The 18979-nt window shown below is 32.7% G+C and overlaps 1 protein-coding gene and 1 pseudogene across 30 annotated transcripts in view; both read right to left on the reverse strand.

The window, feature by feature from the left end:
- LOC146899062 (uncharacterized) overlaps positions 1-18979 on the reverse strand; it is a 61918-nt pseudogene that overhangs the window by 25404 nt on the left and 17535 nt on the right. The window lies entirely within an intron of this gene.
- Positions 2236-8162, reverse strand: LOC146899063 (mediator of RNA polymerase II transcription subunit 15a-like). 29 transcript variants are annotated; one of them, XM_085735684.1, is made up of 14 exons: positions 7845-8162; positions 7325-7355; positions 7130-7249; positions 6499-6711; positions 6315-6384; positions 5835-5954; positions 5546-5621; positions 5018-5169; positions 4574-4801; positions 4013-4240; positions 3705-3915; positions 3031-3228; positions 2862-2950; positions 2236-2675 (listed from the first exon to the last, which is right to left on the reverse strand). In XM_085735684.1, exons 11-14 carry the CDS (start codon positions 3777-3779, stop codon positions 2453-2455), a joined length of 585 nt encoding a protein of 194 aa, XP_085591810.1. In that variant the 5' UTR covers positions 3780-3915; positions 4013-4240; positions 4574-4801; positions 5018-5169; positions 5546-5621; positions 5835-5954; positions 6315-6384; positions 6499-6711; positions 7130-7249; positions 7325-7355; positions 7845-8162; the 3' UTR covers positions 2236-2452. The 29 variants fall into 29 exon arrangements, with proteins under 29 accessions (XP_085591810.1, XP_085591811.1, XP_085591803.1 ...); XM_085735685.1 differs by having other exon boundaries at positions 3705-3810; positions 4557-4801; XM_085735677.1 differs by having other exon boundaries at positions 2236-2678; positions 3705-3810; positions 4557-4801.

The following is an 18979-nucleotide window of genomic DNA, read 5'->3' on the forward strand; positions in this document are numbered from 1 at the left end:
TAATTTTTCTTTAAATATTTATGGTGCGCCCTGAATCAGCACAACCCTCCTTGTGTGGCTTTCTCCATTTCCCTTATCCCGTTCTCTTTCTATTGCATAAGCCATAAGTGACTGCTCTTTTTACTTCTTCTATGTATTGTTCTTCCTTGATTTTTCTCTCTATAGAAAGGATCTCTTCAATGTTCTTCTGTTCCTTTCTTTCCTCTCCCTTAATTTAGGTTCAATAGAAAGAAAACGTAATAAGATTTTGTCAAAGAAAAGAAATATTATGATAGCTTTGGGAGAGAAATTCCAATTAGTTAGAGTAATTTTGTAGAAGACTAACAAATAATCACAAGCTGATAAGAAACGGGTCACGAAAATGGCAAGGGCAACCCGGTGCACTGAAGCTCCCGCATACGCAGGGTCCGGGAAGGGGTCCCACCATTTGGTGTATTGTATGCAGCCTTACCCTATTTTTACACAAGATGTTGTTTCGAGGACTTGAACCTGTGATCTTACAGTCACATGACACAACTTTACCAGTTGCGCCAAGGTTACCCCTCAAACGGGTCACGAAAATGGAAAATAGAAAAAAAAACATTCAATTAGGGTATGTATGATTTAGGTGGCCATAGAAATCTTCTAACAAAAGCAGTAAGCATTGCCATCGCCATCGCCAGCTAAAGGGTTCTGTACAAGTTGCATTGAGAAGCGTGTGCAGAGGAAAGATGAAGAGCTGTGTTTTTTGTTTTAATTGACTGCATAGCTATTGATGAAGTAACATGATTAGTTTAGATTCAATGGTTATTATTAAGTCCTCTCATCTCTCATAATAACCACTCCTCTCACTTGAAATGCCCTATATATATATATATATATATATATATATATATATATATATATATATATATATATTGTTTTTTTTTAAAACCAATTGCCTACGAATTTCCATTTTTGCCCCTAACCAAATTTTTTAATTATTTTCTATTTTTTATATTTTTAATAACTTTTAATTATTTTCCAATTTTTATATTTTTAACTATTTTTCAATTTTTTCTCCCAAATTTAGTTGCTTCTACATTGCCGTTGTGGGAGATTAAGGTATCGTTTGACCCGACTTTTTCAAACTTCTCTACATTTTTAAGGAGAAGTTAGGCCAAACACAATATTAATTAAGTACTTACTAAAAAAAAGTACTTTTTTTGAAGGCATAAAATTGAATGGAATGAACTTTGACCAGAAGCTGTTGAATAACGTATCTTGTAAAAAATTGTTCCAAAAGAAAAATGAGCAAATTAATGGATATTGCACAAGATTTCGAAAGACTTTGTTATATACGAATAATGATGCAACTCTATTTGTTCAAGTACTATAAAAAACGGCATTAAATAAAGAGTCAAGTACACTGTACACATGCGAAAGGGAAAACTAATAACATTAACACGCACAAGATCGATAGATATTCTAATGCAACATTGTCTACTTTACTTTTAGATTTGATGATGAGTCCCATTTCACTTCATGTATGCTTCTACTTCCTCTAATAGCTTCATGTGTTCCATTTTCATAATCTATCCAATGAAATTGACAATCTCTATTTTATATTTAACGTTTTTTTGCTAATTTATTTTGTGGGATCAATGATATAGCACCAAACCAAACTCTACTAATTTGAAGAAAAAAAAACTCTTAACACAATTCACTGCATTGTACTAATTTGGTTCTCTATATTTCATTGTGATCAATTTTTCTGCTATGAAATCAACCTGATGTATCAATTCTCTAGACATGAACAATAAACTTTCAGAATAGATCAATTATATAGCGTACTAATTTGAAAGAAGCTGTAACACAATTGAAATACTCAAAAATATTGGCTCAACTGACATGGTAAATTCTATTGGTAACAGATAAAATATAGACTTGAATTTTAGTATAAGCCATCTTTCTTCAAAAGATTATGTTCAAACATGCATATGTGCAACATGATCAGACTCATTATGAGTTCAGTAAATTCATGAATGAATGCAATGTAACTGTAGATAGAAACTACGCATAATTGCCTAATTTCAGAAATATGCAGATCAATCCCCTTAAACTATTAACTCAGCAAATTCTTAGTGTCATCTTTGTCATTTGTCATCTGTAATGAGATCATTAGATAGGCGCAAAACATATATGAAACTATGCAATTGTACTATAGGCGCAAAACATAGATGAAACTATGCAATTGTACTATGTCCCAAACCTTAATTTTCATCCAAAAATAATGTAAAGAGATGCATATTACTCATGTGACTTTATAAATGGAGTTCTCTATTTCGTTTAAGAAATGGAGAGGATTCTAATTTGCTATTATTGAATAAACAACAGGTTTGTTGCTAGTTGAAATATAATAATGTTTGAAACCTCCTAGGCCAAAATTAAAAAGGTCTTCATATAATGTTTGCCACTATTTAAGAATAATTAATTATGCAGCTAACAAATCTTCCCAAGATGTGAACTCCTGCCATTCTCCATACTTAGAGCTGAATGTTCCTCCACCAAATTGTTGTGCATACTCGGAAATAACACCGCGAGCAGTAGGATCACAAGTCTTTGCTATATCCTTAAGGGACATAGGTTGTGAGAAATTACATAAGGACATGCTAAGCTTCACTTTTGCTTTCTCTGAAAGATCTTCATTCCCCTTACTGCTATAAGGTATATAATAACACTATGCATTAGAAACAATTAGCAGCAAAATTTAAAGATAAGGGTGAAAAGTGATACATGCATTGTGTAGACTGCCACTATTTGGAAGAGAAAATACAAAACATTTCAGATCCGAAATTAGCAAAATTAAAGCATGTGGGGGCTAAAATGTTCCATTATCTCACCGGGATTCAACTGGAAATTTGTCTATGAATATGGGAGAAGAATTAGGATAGTTTGGAGGAACCAGCAAGCGCAGAGGCTGAATAGGTGACTGTAAGGTGATAAAACACAATTAAGGCTAATAAAAGCTATAAAAAAAAAAAATCAGTTGCAAAATCTGGGAGTCCATACCTGTAGTGAAGCATATTGAGATTTTAAAGATGGGCTGAGAGACACAGGAATGAAAGAACATTTGACAATGGTCCCATGAACCCACTCAGCAGCAGCAGCAGCTGTAGTAGAATCAACATCTTCATTACTTATGTCTACTACTGTGTCAATAATTCGGCGATTAATTTGCTGTATTTCTTCCAAAAGGGCATGATTAACCTGCCACAGTACACAAACTCTATATCAGAACCAAAGACCAAAACATCAGATCGGTTATTGAACACAAATTTAAGAGAAAATGTAGAGCTACATAGTAGTGTCATAGCAATGACAGAAGTGTATTAAAAAAATTTACAGTGGCTTAATGGGAGAGAAAAAAATAACTGTAAACTAATCAAACATGGGCATAGCATGTGTTGTTAAATTTATTTGACCAAATCAAACATATTCCAAATGCCACCAAGTTAATGACAGTAGCATATCCCTCTAATAGCTTTTATGAGTTTACTTACTCAAAACAATACACTTCAATTTGTCCCTTTTTAGAAAAGCAAATCAACATTGAAGCAAGTACTTCAAAGACTGTTTAGAGAAATATGGAATATCGGCCTACATCTATGCTAGAATAATTTATAAACATTAAGAGATACCAGATAAGAGTTTAACATGTTTTCCATCAACATAAAACAACTGACCTCTATTGGCCACATTGCTTCAGTGAGTTCACCAACAGTGGCACAAGGGTTGAAAACAATTTCGGCGCCATTCATGCCAAAAGTTTAACAGTTTAAAGGATGGTGCCTACCATAACATATATTAATGTCAATCTTTCCAAATTCTGTTTCAAATACAGGGTGACCTGTATTTCCTTCCATATAATATGCACTCTCAGTGAAGTCTCCGACTCTTGTTCCATGGTTGTGCAAAATTTTGTATGTTTATTAGATAGCTGAAAGACGGTCTATTCCATTAGAAGTGGAAGTAGAAAGTTTAGAGAATTTACCTTCCTGTGTATCCCAATTATATTGCTGTGATTCCTAATCACAACGGCAGTGTTCCAAATAACCTCTCCGTGGTTCATATCCCTCTCAAGAAATGGGCTTATAATCACCATGTTATACTTCAGTGCAAAGATTCGCAAAAATTCAGTTGATTCCCCATCAACAGGTTCTGCAAATTCACACCACTTCTTCTCTCGTGTAGAGAAACCAAATGGCATCATCCAAAATTCCTACAATCAAATTTTGAATTTTATATAAACAAACATCGAAGGTTTTACTTTCTCAAAGATAGCCTTTTCTTGGTCGATAAAGTGTTATTTGCAAAATTGTAAAACAATACTACAAAATTTTTATAAATAGTTAGTAGATAATTCCTTTTTCCCTTTCTTTGTCATGATGGAAAATTTATGCTTATTGAACAAAAACAGTTTTTAACAAATTGTGTATTCAATTGTTTGCAGGTTTTAGTGAGTATAAAGCATTAAAGGGGAACCCCCAGAATTGCCAAAAATAAGTGTGAATGGGTTATAGGATAGTAATGATTACTTGTTTATGACAGACACCTTTTCTTCTTGTTGTTCCAGCAAAGAAAGACCCTCTTCAAGCTTTCATAGGTGAAAGTAGGCTTTAGGCAGCATTGAACACCTCCATAGTCTGAAGTAGACAACTTTTGAGAGTTCTGAAATATCCATATATGTCACTTGGCAACCAGCATCAATTGGACAATCATTCTTCTCAGCAGAACTAAGAGTCTTGTCACACTGATGAATCACCTCCTCATATCTACTCAGCTGATATTTGAAACAAAAGTTAACCAACTCGAATCAATTGGCATAAATTACTACACTAAAAGGCTTATGCTGACGCTTAAGTTTTTTTTTTATATTAATAGATTCAGAGAATTTGAGAGAAAATACAGAAACTGTAACTTGAAAATGAAACATGCTCTATCATACATAATATAAACTTTAACGAAATTGCAGCATAATATAAGAAGAGGCACCAACCATTAAAGAGCTTCTGCTTTCATTTCAAGCAATTTTTCAGAGTGCATATTGATCATCAACGCCTCATTAATATGTTCCAATGCCCTCTCTGCATCAGAGGATGTTCTTCTTTGCAAAAGCTCAGCAGAATTATAAATAGAATCTGATACTTTCTGTCATCCAGTGAAAATACTAATCAGTTAGGACGAGGGGGTGGACATCAACACCATAGCCAATTTATAAATTGTAAATTCAAAAACCTCTAGATTTTGTGAAGGGGAATGAAGAAGAAAATGCAAAATTAACACACATCCATCAAGCAGTAGACTGTTTTTCGCACAAGATAGCGACATACAATCTCTCTCTCTCTCTCTCTCTCTCTCTCTCTCTCTCTCTCTCTCTCATCTTTACCTATCTATATTTGTATGGCCCCACATTGACAAAATACTTCAATTCAACACTTTCATTATTAAAATATATCCAATTTCAAATAAATTTATAAACCTAAGGCAGAGCCATGTTTGCAGATATAATATCAGAAAACCTTACAATTCAAACAACCGTGTAGAATATCAACTGAGGTTCTGTTGCGTGTGATGTTCTTCTTGAACCTCTTTGTGTTTTCCTATGAATAAAGATAGAAATCTGAATACATTGAATTCAAAGAATATGCTAGCTATTGTTCTAAGTTTCTTTTTTGAAAAAGTTATAGTTGTTGCTCATAAATTTGAAGACTTCGATTTCAATAAGTTTTCAACATATAAAACTTCAATATTTAAAATGATAATTTCTACATAAAAAAATAAAAGACATTAGGGTAGAGTAACTGAGTAAATACCTGAAGACGATGACAATGCGGATAATCTGAAACTCATGCAGACATGTAAAGGCTCTGTGAAAGTCGAAATGATTTCCGAAATTCAATGGAAAAGTTGAATCTAACTCATATGAGTTAATTCTGGAAGAAATAAGATTGGAAAAATTGAAGCATTAACTCATATTATAACCAAAAATTAACATACGACCACCATAAGTAACACCAGACTCAAATCATATTAGAACAACAAATTAACATACAACCACCATAAGTAACACCAGACTCAAATCATTAGCCATTATTAGAACCAAAACCAAAACAACCACCATAAGTAACAAAGACAAGGTAAAATACAATGCTAAACATCATGAGCAAACACAATAAAAGGCATCATCTCATATTAGTCTTTCTATAAAACAGAAACTCACAACCGCCATTTAGTTCTTCAACTATTTTATCTAAAGCTCAAACTTTTCAAAACAAAAGTTAACGAATCAGCACCTTGTAACAATAACTTCAGGTTCTGCAGGCTTCTGAGCATGTTTTCCACCCTTGTTGCAGGAACAAAGTTCTACAACAACAAAAAGAGTTCCATCAAAACAAATTTAGTGATACAATGTCTTAAGGAAACACAACCTTTAAAAATGGAACAAAGTAAACATGATAACAGCAACAACAAATGTACCTTGTTTTTCTCGGCTACTATAACGTTATGACACCTACTATGGTGATATCCACCTGCGAAAATAAATTAATGTAGCCAGGTCGTGAGCAGAACATTTGGCAGATCTGAAGCAGTCAAATACTCTTTGATTGTTGTTGTGTATTCATATATTTTGTTGGTAATTCCCTCTGGTGCAGGTCCACTATTTTCCATGTTATATTTAATCCCAAAATCCTGCATAATGGAAACCAGTTGACAGTAACAATCATTTAGAGTTGGTTTTCAATGCATCAAGATCTCACTATAATATTATACAAAAATTTCTATAGCATGAATTCCTGAGACATTACCATTTATCATTGGGAGAATTTTTGAGGGACAGAAATTAATCACTTTTCATAATTGTTAAATGAGATGATTTGAATTGCTTCAGAGAAATTACTCTCAGTCTCAGCCAAGTTATATAAAACCAAGTGATTGCAATCAAATCTAAAGTTAAATCCCTTGGTTACAGGGAGAAAAGTCAACAAACATAATCAAGAGATATTTGCTCAACATAATTTAAATCTAATACATATTTTAAGAACAAAATCAGAGTGCCCATGGATAAAGATAAACGATTGAAAATTTTCAGGCAATGAGTAGATCATACCCATTATCAACTTGAAGCCTTGGAGTTGTGTTTGCTGTCATCAAATAGCACCCATCTGGAGACCATTCACTTGACACAGACCATTTAAGTTGTTTCCTTTCTACATAATCCCAAAAATACCTAGAACAGCATAATGAAAAATGCATGAATTCTTCATTAGCGTATCATAAACAAATCATAAATAACAAATGGTACCTTCTCTTGGATACAAAATGTCCACTCCAACCTATCAATCATAAACATAACCAAATCACATAACATTACCAATATCAGCAAAAACACATTATTATGAAAGGACCTTAACCAAGACAACAAAATTCCATTTTTTTCAAGAATCTGAGAAAGACCCAAAATTCAAGCATATACCCTAATTCAGAAAACAACAACAAACTCAGTCAATCACCATTCTCAAATCTCAGCAACAAACCCACAAAAAATTAAAATTTCCAGAACTCATAAAAACCAATCCAAACTGCCATCAAACATTAGCAAATTACCTCTTTTTTATTCAAATTAAATTCATATCAAACATAACCCTAATAATTAAAACCGAAATTAACCCAGAAAAGAAGAAAAAAAATGCGATACACAAACCCTTAACATCAGATTGAAAGAAAAAACATAAATTCACACCTAAATTAACAAAAACTGATTCAATAAAGCGTTTTTAGAGACATGCATGATCTCAGATGAACAAAAGAGGAAGAAACAGTACCTCCCATGAAGATCCGTGTGTTCAACGGCGGAGACAGCGAGGCCTTTTCCGATCATCTTCAATCCAATCCCACCGCCGGAGAATTCTTCTCCGGTACTCCCTCCCACCGCCAGCGACTTCTTCTCAGGTACTCCCTCCCACCGCCGGCAACTTCTTCTCCGGAACTCCCTCCCTCTCTCTCTCTCTCCCTCGACCCCGTCTCTCTCTCGTTCCCGTTTCTCTCTCTCTCTTTTCTCTCTCGTCCTCGACGGCGGCGACCCTTCTCCCGCTTTCCTTCTCTCGTCCCCCTTCTTTCTCCCGTTCCCATTTCTCTCTCCCCTTTTTTTTCTTTTTCTTTTCACATATATATAGGCAAGGGGAAGCCCATTTTGTAATTTACCAAAATACCCCTCATAAGGGCAAAATGGTAATTTCTACGGCCATTTATTTTCTTATTTAGTTTAGTAGATTGGAAGGTTAAAAAATTTGAATTGAAAATGTTCGTGAGGAAAAGTTGGGACTTTCTCTTCCAATAATTTATAGGCAGCCTAATTTATAAAGTGGTGTGAATGAGGCATTCAATATAACTGACTACTCCTTTCTTGACACTTACACGGTTACATTTATAGTGATAAAGAAATGAAGATGCTCATGACAAGAATATTAATGTTATTACATGGTTGGATGATCAGTTGGCCCTATCATAAAAAAATTACTGTACTATGAATAATTCCCGTAATGGCCCCCTGAAATAAATATATGCGTACGTAAGTGAAAAAATTCCAATCAAAATAGGGTTGTTCGAGTGTCGAATCTACACACAATTTTTGTGTGCATGAATATAAAAACTATTGTATACTCAAATATATGTAAAAATATACTCAAATATATGTAAAAATAAATTTTATTTAGGGGGTCTGAGATTTTATTTATTTAATATTAATATTCTAAAAAAAAAATATTTTTTTTGTGGTGGCCGGGATTCAAACCTCGGATAATATTCTAAAAAATTCTTTTTTTTTTGTGGTGGCCGGGATTCGAACCTCGGACCTTGCATGATTCGAACCTCGGACCTTGCATATTTTATGTATTGTTTATGTATTGTCCCTACCAACTGAGCTAAGCTCACGAGGACAAAAAATTCTTTAATAAAACAAGTTTTCATACCAAATTAAATAAAAAGATAAAAGAATTCAAAAGTGAAATGTGTCCTTACTCTCTATTCTTTTTTTTTCTCTCTATTGTTTTTTACCAATCAAAATAAAAAAAAAAAACTAATGTCTTTCCTAAAGTTGTCATAATTAATATATTATACAAATATCAGTATTCAATGCAAAAATTATAGGAGTATTGTTTTTTGAAGGAGTATTTTTCTTTTTTGGAAATGATAATACAGCTAAAAAGTTGTTTCACGAACGTCTAGCAAATTGTTTTCATTGGCCGCTTAATACACCGGCCGCACGATACATTGGTCCACCATGATTTTCACTTAAGTAGGATTTTAGAGTATTCTCTCTTTTTTAAAACAATTAGCATAGTGATTTTCGTAAGTTTAGCTTAGTTGGTGGGGATATTGCATATTATATGCAGTGGCCGGTGTTCGAATCCCGGATACCCCACTTCTCTACATTTAAAATGTGTGAGTTCGATCCACTGGGCTACTTGACCCAAAAAAACAATTAGCATAGTGAATTTTTTTAGAATGTATTTCGCTACGTACTTTCTTTGGTCACATTTATAAACAACTACTCATTTTTCACATTCATTATATAATTGATGCATCTAAACTACTATATTATAGTCCAAATACATAAATTATTTGATGAATTTAAAAACAAAATATTTACTTATAAATATGATCGGAGGAAGTATAACACTATCGTTTTTTTAGGGAAAGGAGTAATTTTTATTTAAAAAAACAAAACTCTTAATAACTTAGTTTTGCTTTCTAGAAGAATATGATCGTTAGCAACACTCATTTTAATATACATTTTTTAAAATTTATTATTTTATTTGAGGAAATACATGTAGATCACACACATTCACATTTATTTAATTTAATAAAAGAGTAAATATTGAAAAAAGTGTGTTAAAATAAGTTTTTTTTTAGGGATGTTAAAATAAGTCACTAGAGGAATCACTATCTGTGTCGTTGGAATAGTTGGTGTGTTGACTTAAATGATTTTTTCTTTTTGATAAGTGCTTTAAATATTTACAACGTACAACCTTCATCATTGCTCCTTGAGCCTTGGAGCACTTTCATTATTATTGTCGTGTGATTATTGCTACCCCATTTTTCCTTTTTCGTTTTGATGGATTTTGATCCTTTCTTTCGTAAAAGAGAAATGTTATTTAAACAAATAACTTATGAGACAACCATAATTTACAAAGGTAAAGTATGTATTTGTACGAAACCAAAACAATAGAGAGATAAAGTAAAAAATAATGTGAGTATAAGAGAGAAAACAATCACAAAAGTTGTCATAACATAAATATTCAAATATCATTTCTCTTCTTAAAATACTTATCTCCGAATCTCTTATTCACCTAATCACTATTGTAGTAATTAGGAATTGGATTACCAATAGTAGCTTCTTGACACAGTTAAGCTCTCTCAACTGTCTGATTTAGATCGACAGTTAGGATCATTTTATTAAATAAAATTGTTTGCTTTATGTAGTTTGTCCAATCTTAGAACAATTGTGTGAAACAAAGTGACTTTCTATTGTAGACAATCTAAATCCAATTAATTAATTAGTGCTACTCCCTTCCTTCTTAATTATAACTCTTCCGATTTTTTATGTCTCTTAATATACAATATTAGTGATTTGTTTAAAAAATGTCTTTATTTAATTTATGATTGGGAAACATAAATTATTGTTTTTCTTTTGTATGATATCAATAATTATATGAGTGATTATAAAAGTAACATATTTTTGACAAATTTACTCTTACGAATACTTTTTTAGTTACGTTACTCAAAACTTTGTTGGAGTCTTATAAATAAGAGATGAAGGAAGTATCTTTCTCCCTTTTGTTTTCCCTCTTTTCATCATTTTATTATTTTTATTTATTTTTTCTCTCGAGTTGAAGGTGAAAAACATGATGATGCAGTTGGTGGCGACTATTGGCTAGTAGAATACATTGAAGACTAGGGTTAATGACATTCACGTACACACTTTGTATTCTTTTAATCGAATAAAATTCATGCGTGTCTCACCACCATTTTATGTGAGTCTTTTAAAAAAAATGTTAAAGTGGGATTACTCTCACTAAAAAGAATAAACATTGATGCATAATGCATGCATGTGCTCTGAAATACATACACAAAAAAGCAACAAATAATTAACCAAATTAAGTGTAGTGGTCCTTCCTATCAATAACATTGAGCACAACAAATTAGACATAGCTCTCTCTCACATTAATAGTCAAATCTATAAGGTACGTATTTACATGAAGGATTCAACAAGCTGTCTATTTCCATTGCATTCAACTTTTGGGCTAGCTTGATTGCGAAAGGTCATGTGGGAATTATGTGTCTTTGAAAGGTATGAACTCAACGACTTACCCTTTATTTCTGTGCCACCATAACTATAGGACCTATATTTCCGGGTTTGAATTTCAGACCAGGATCATGTTTTGTCAACACATTCTTATAATACTTCATTCTTATAGGATATGAACACGTCTCCTTAATTAGAATTATATGCATTTTCGTACTATATGTTCCTATCTTTGCAGTATTATTTTGCCTGGTAATCAAATTGTAATCGATTTGTTGAAGAAACCAGTGAGATACATGTACATTCATACGGGACACGTTGATTTTTACGATGTACAAACACTTGCGATGAGACTTCAAAGGAGTCTTAAAACATATGAATGAATCACCATTCATCACATTGAACTTAGGAATATTGAAATTAGTACAGGAGGTTAGACATTTATAATATGGCGAATCAATGTTTGAATCTTTGTTGAAAGAGGTGTCTATATCAAGTGTTCGATAGTGTTACGAATAATACCTTCAATAAAAATCAATGAGAAAAAATTCAAAACATATTGAAAATTAATTCTTACCAATGCCTCACAATCATCAACAGCCACCTCCTGATTACCATGTAAAATTACCCAATTCTTCCGGTCATTTATAAGTGAATATTGTTTTATCTGCTCATTATAAGGTGAAGAGGGTAATTTATGTGGTGATTTCCTCTATCCGGTTGCATTTATAAGAAAATATTGTTTTGTCAGCTTCATTGAATCATTTATGTATTTGAACTATAATATAGTCTAAATACATCAGTTATAAATGTTATCAGATGAAGTATTTTACATTTATAGGTTTCATGGATTCTTTTAGAATTTTTATAGAACCTAGTAATCTTTAATACTAGTAGAAAGAAATATTTTGTAAAAAGACCATTTTACATGACCAAATCATCTAATACAATCAATCAATTTGATCGGGGATTCATTGATTCGATCAAGGACTTTGTGATACGACGTCCCAAGCACATATATCACACACAAATCAACCCTGGCTGGAGGATTGGGTGGTACGACTTACTACCTGTGGTGAACAATATACACTTCAAAATTGTATATTAATAATGATTAAAATCGTGGTTAATTATGTTCAATGAATAATTATGGAACTGTGGTACATTTTCATATTCACTAATCATCTACTTAATGTAATTAACTACATATTTAAATTGAATTAACCATATAAGTTGATATAAAAATTTAATGTCAAATTTGTGTGATAAAACAATACAACTCTAAAAGTATGCTCAAACAAAACATGTTAATCCCTTAACATGAATGCCAAATGATATTGGAATTAACTACTTACAGGTTGGGTTTGTAGATGAAAATGTAATTTTTGAGATCATCTTGGTATATTTGGATATATCATGCTCAAATCACTTGAAGCAATTTTTCCGCCTCTTTGTATTTCCTCACAATATTGACATGTTGCTTCAATATAAATAGTACTTCATCGTTCCTTTTTAAGTGTCTTTTTAGAAAATTAACACCAAATTACCGATGCGTATTTTTGCACATTTTCTTCCAATTATATCCTCATTTTAATCCACCAATAAATTCTTATTTTGCATACACTTTATCTTTCTAATAAATTTGATATGTTATCATTCTCTCGCAGCCAACAATTGTCAGTTTTCTAAATATTGTGCACAATTGTCAGTTTTTTAAATATTGTGCACATCTTTTTCTCCAACAAATTCTAATATTTTTTGCGCACTCTCTCTCATATCAAACAATTGTCAATTTTCTAAATATTGTGCACATCTTTTTAATTATTTTAAGTCAATATAAAAATTATTTCAACTTCTTCTTCTTCATTGTCATCTTGTTCTTGTTCTTGTATCTTGTCAAATGGATCTTCAACTATTTCCCCCACTTCACCTCTCATCAATAGTTCTAATGAGATTTCCACTCTTCCTTTTGAATATTCATTGAGTCTTTTATTTTTCTTCTCTCAAATCCGTTCTTTTACTTTGCACTTGAAATTTTTAACAATTAGCTACTCATCTTGTAACAAAATTTTGTTTAAATTGGAAGATAACAAGAAACAAACTTTGTTAAAAAAAAACTTTGTTTAAATAAACAAACTTTAGTTTTTCAAATAGATAACATTGATTAATTAGTTTTATCGAAAAAGATAAGATTAATTGACAAAGGGTATAATTGACAAATCGTACCCTTAAAAATACCAAAAGACAGTTAAATAGGAACAAAAAATTCACCCTTAAAAAACACTTAAAAAGAAACGGAGCGAGTAGCATTTTCATTATTCCAATTTCCAAATTAACATATTTTCCTATGATTGATTATTTTGACGTTGTGTTAAAATATTAGTAAAAAAAAAACACAATATAGATTTAAATGGGCAGAGTTTATTATTATTAATGTAAACTATAAGGGAATACGTCCTCGTGAGCTTAGCTCAGTTGATAAGGACAATGCATACAATATGCAAGGTCCAAGATTCAAACATCGGCTACCACCAAAAAAACTATAAGGGAATACAATCTGAATTTACATTTCATTAATCCAAACAATATCAATCCAATTCATGTGTTTATAACTATTCGATCTTATTACAAACAATCAACAATGTCTAGTCTTCTAATAAAAACAAAATTTTATTTGATGTTATGCAAAGCACCCAATCGAAAGCTCATCCTTGCACAGAGTAGCTGATGTTGTTTGTAAAAGAACACAAGAAACCATTTTAGAACACAAATCGGAAACCCTAGATTTTTTCACAAGCAACCCAATTCCAATTGATTAAGATCCAATTCTTGCTCATTGTAATTGTTGATATCGTTGTTTGGTCAGGAAAAACTTTTAAAACACCCACAATTCTTTCATACAACAAAACTACCAAAACGGTGAGGCACCATACCATCAACACAGTGATGCAAGAGGTAGAAGAGTGAAAGTAAGCGAAGAGTCCATTCACACTACCGTCAATGAGGACTGGGACAATACCCGGAGGATCTTGAACCAAACAATCACGTCGGAAGAGAACCACCGAAACACAGAGGTTGTAAGCAAGGTAAACGATAGGAAGCAGCATCTGGACGACACATTTGTGATAGGCTTTGAAGTCAGAGTTTGTTGTTGAGGTTGAAGAATGAAAACATTAGTCCAAATTAAAGAAATGAAGAACCACAACCAAGAAATAAAACTTTTTGACTGATTTGTTTATTCTTTTCGCTTTCCAAAATGTATTTATTATTCAATAATGGAAAATGCTAAATTTAAAACAAAACTTTCATTGAAAGCTTCGCATTATTATGTCTTAGACTCATAATACAACTGATACCCCCTCCGTCCCTGAATGTTAACCCCCTTTGTATTTTTCACGTTTCTTAAGAAAAGTTGTCAATGTCATTAATGTGTATGTTTTGTGTGTTAATATTACTAAATTGTCATTTGTTTGTATGTGTATTAAATTTGACTTTTCATATTTCAAGACAAGTTAGTGGTATTAATTAGGGGTATGTTTAGAAAAAAAAAGAATAAACGCATCTCGTAATTTGAAAATGGATTTACATTTAGGGACAAATATAAAGTCAATTAGGTGCTTAGATATATGGACGGAGGGAGTAGTTGATAACCATAATTTTGCAGTCACCAAATCTGTCATATAGGTAATTTGCGTTGACTATTTCTAGATGACTCTTACACCTCTAGATTGCACATGTTGGTAAGGTGTTTAGTGCAATTTAGAGCATATGTGAAATAACAAAATCCATTAAATAAACTTAGATTTTGATTATAAAATAGCTTGTAAAAATGACGATGCTATGAATTTGTTCGAAATCAACTTCTTAATTTTTTTTTGAGTTCAGATGTGCTCCATTTACATTTTGCTTCATTTAATCCATTTAGGGTCTTGTATTAAAGACATGTGGCAAAATAATATTCAAGGATTGAGATTTAAAAATTAATAAAACATGTATTATTATTATTATTTTAATTAAAAAGAAGAAGTTATAAACATTTTTATTCCTCTTTGTATCCTCTCATCCACATCTGTGGCCGCCCATGTTCCAATTCATCTCTCGTATTCTCTCATGACGCTGATCGCCGCCAACACTGCCATGCCTCCTGTCGCTACCCTCTCGGTCAATCACAGTTCCCCTCTTCCTTTCACTGCTTCCTCACCGCCGCCACCGTCACATACCAACCCACAACTACTGCTATTCTCTTTCACATCTGTCAAATTTGTGTGATAAAACAACACAACTCTAAAAGTATGATCAAACAAAACATGTTAATCCTTTAACATGAAGGCCAAATGATATTGGAATTAACTACTTACATGTTGGGTTACATGTTGGGTTTGTTAATAGAAATGTAATTTTTGATGATTTTATGGGTAGCACTTGGGTGACGTTAATATTGTGGTTGGTGACATTAGTGACATTAAACAACCACAATACAACAAAACAAAAAAACCCAAGTCACTTGTGACGATCGGGTTGGTCAATATCATCAACCACAATGTCACCCAAGTGTTATCCTTATTTTATGGGTTGTTGTTGGCAAGGAGAGAGATATTTGTTTTTAAATTTCTTTTTTATTTATTTAATTCTGTAAATGATTATTTGGTTTTTTATTTTTTTAATTAAAAAATTACACACATGGCATCATACTCACTTAAGTGAGGTGCCACGTGTGCATTGACTTGGTCAAAATTAAATCAGGGGGCCAAAATTGCAAAAGGGGGTAAACTTAAGGGTTTGTTTTGTTATTGTTTTTTATAGAGGACCAAAATTGCAAGATTGCGATATTTATGGGGTCAAAACTGCAATTAAGTTTTGAATTTATTTTTCTTGTTCAAAAAAAAGTTTTTTTTTTACTTGAGAAAAAAATAAAAAAATAAAAGAAACAAAAACTATCTAGAAAAGAAAGTCCCCCTAGCATAAGCTAGCAGGAGCAGGTTGATTCTAGTAGGGGGTGACTCATGGCTACCAGCGTCAAGCTTAACTATATAGTCCACACACGCATTTCCCTCCCTTATAGTATGCAAAACAAAAACCTGTCAATCCTTTGATATGAGCTTCTCAATATTCAGAATAATCGGGGATAATGGTGCCAATAATTAACCGTCTGTTAGCCAATATATTTTACTAGCTGTAATAAATGTGGTCAAAGTATAGTTGACCTAGATTTAAAGAAGATTCGAACAGAGTGTTGTATTGAAAGCAAATATGGGTTCGAAGATGGTAGAAGACTTCGATAGAGCAGTTTTCGAAGGTGGTTATCAACAGTTATTCTTTAAGTCAGTTTGTATTTTAAGTTTGTTTTCAAATAAGTAAAACTGTCGACTTGTGGCAGTTGTAGTTTGAATTTCAAAGAAGTGTAGTTATTTCTAGACTTAGTATAAATAGTAGTTTTTCATAGGAAAAACAGGTCACAATTCCATCATACAAACTTACACTCAAAGTATCCGTATGGAAGCGAGAAACGAGTCACAAGTTGCAATGTATGAATCTGTGTACCAACTTTTATTTAATCAATACAATTTACCCTTTTTTCTTTAAGTGTTCTTGCACTTTACTTTGTTAAGTTCGATTGAGTTCAAGTGGATTGAATTCGATTTTTTTTATTGTATTTCTTACATTTTCGACACCAAAAACACAGAATTTCTAACAACAAGAACAAACACAATATGTCCTAAGATTTACTGGTTGATCTTGCAAGTTACCATTTGTAAACCAGCGGTTGTTTACGAAAATCCAACGTAAACAAATTGGCACGCCCAGTGGGACCGTTTGTGCTTTTTGTTTATAGTTTTTGTTAGAATTTCTTTTAATTCTGGTTTGTTTTGTTGTGTATGCAATTAAGAAATAAGAAATTGCTTCTTAATATGACACGCGCTAACAACCAAAAGAAAACAAATCCAACATCTTCAAATGAAGATGTGGATCAAGTGACAGTTGAAGATGATGTTCCATCCCCAGGGAATGTTAGAACATCACAGGCTGTTCCAACTAGTAATACAGTCACTCAAACATCGTCTCAGGCCATGCCTTCGATGGCCACAGTAATTTCTCAAGCCATGCCTTCGATGGCCACAGTAATTTCTCAAGCCATGCCTTCGATGGCTACCCAAACTTCCCATGATTATCCAAATAATACTTCTATTCAAGGAGTTTGGGATCATAGATCAATGCCATATGGTATGCCATCATCATTGATGCAAGGCTTACAAACTAGTGGTAATATGTTTTCAGAGAATTTAAATGTTTCATTACCACAACTTTTTGGTCCTGGGGTATCTACAACATATAGAAGTCCCCAACAAAATTTAACCAACGCTTCTATGGCTGCCATTAGGCAAACTATGGAAGAAACTAATCATGATATGGTTAATATGATGACCCAACAAATTGGTACTGTCATAAATCCTTTAATTCGAGACACCAACACTAGTTATCAACGGTTGTCTGATCAAATGGAAAGAATTGCCAATTTCTTTGGCGCTCCACCAATCCAAAATAACCCATTGCCTCAAAATCGAAATTTGAGGGCAATTGAAATAATTGCTGATGAACCAGTGGTTCGAAATCATGAAAATATTGTCCAACCACAAGTAGTACAACCACAAGTTCAGGCAGAACCTGAAAGGCAACCCATTTTGGTTAACAGAAACCAAGATGCCGATCAAGTGGTTTTACAAGCCCGTCGGAACAATTTCGATGGTCAGAATAATATAGCGGGTATTGTCGAGGCTTTGTTAGCCCAAAATGGTTTTAATATGGGTTTACATAGACCAAATTTTGTGTCTCCTTTGTCTGAGTATGTTTTAGACGCTGAATTGCCTAGAAATTGGAAAATTCCAAAGTTTACCAAATTTGCTGGAGAAACTAATGAATCTACTGTCGAACACATTGCTAGGTTTCTCATGGAAGCAGGAAATATTGCAGAAAATGAAAATTTGAGAATGAAATATTTCCCAAGTTCTTTGACAAAAAATGCTTTTACTTGGTTTACAACTTTACCTCCTCATTCAATTTATAGTTGGAACCAATTAGAAAAAGCTTTTCATGAACAATTTTACATGGGTCAATCTAAGATTAGTTTGAAAGAATTGGCCAGTGTTCGACGTAAAAGTCATGAGTCAATCGATGATTATCTCAATAGGTTTCGTCTCCTTAAGGCTAGATGTTTTACTTCTGTTCCAGAATATGAATTGGTCGAAATGGCTGCTGGTGGCCTCGATTATTCTGTTCGAAAGAAATTAGATACCCAGTACTTAAGAGACATGGCCCAATTGGCAGACAGAGTTCGACAAGTTGAAAGACTTAAAGCTGAAAAAGCTAGAACTCATAACAAATTTCCTAAAAAGGAAAAAATTGCCTATATAGAAACAGGAGATAGTGAACCTGAATTCGATTGGGGTTTAGATATCGTTGAAGACAATGATATAAACCTAGCAGAATTAAAAGATGGACCTCCATATGCTTGTAAAATGTTGAGGCCATCCAATGGAAAAAATCCTGAAGATCCCAAGAGTGACAAATATCCTTCTAAAACTTATACTTTTGATATTACTAAAAGTGAAGAAATTTTTGATCTTTTAGTTAATGATGGCATAATATTAGTGCCAC

The sequence above is a fragment of the Medicago sativa genome, chromosome 8 (assembly GCF_051527215.1).
Source record: "Medicago sativa cultivar Bolivia chromosome 8, Bolivia_mono, whole genome shotgun sequence".
Taxonomy (NCBI): Eukaryota; Viridiplantae; Streptophyta; class Magnoliopsida; order Fabales; family Fabaceae; genus Medicago; species Medicago sativa.

Bases quoted from the DNA above. Each gene is read 5' to 3' on its own strand.
- LOC146899063 (XM_085735667.1), bottom strand. From the start codon at position 4,231: ATGATGCCATTTGGTTTCTCTACACGAGAGAAGAAGTGGTGTGAATTT. The intron at 2,951-3,030 runs GTATGGACTCCC...ATCACCTTACAG, and splicing joins CTCAATATGCTTCACTACAG to TCACCTATTCAGCCTCTGCG. The intron at 2,679-2,861 runs GTGAGATAATGG...TATACCTTATAG, and splicing joins AAATTTCCAGTTGAATCCCG to CAGTAAGGGGAATGAAGATC.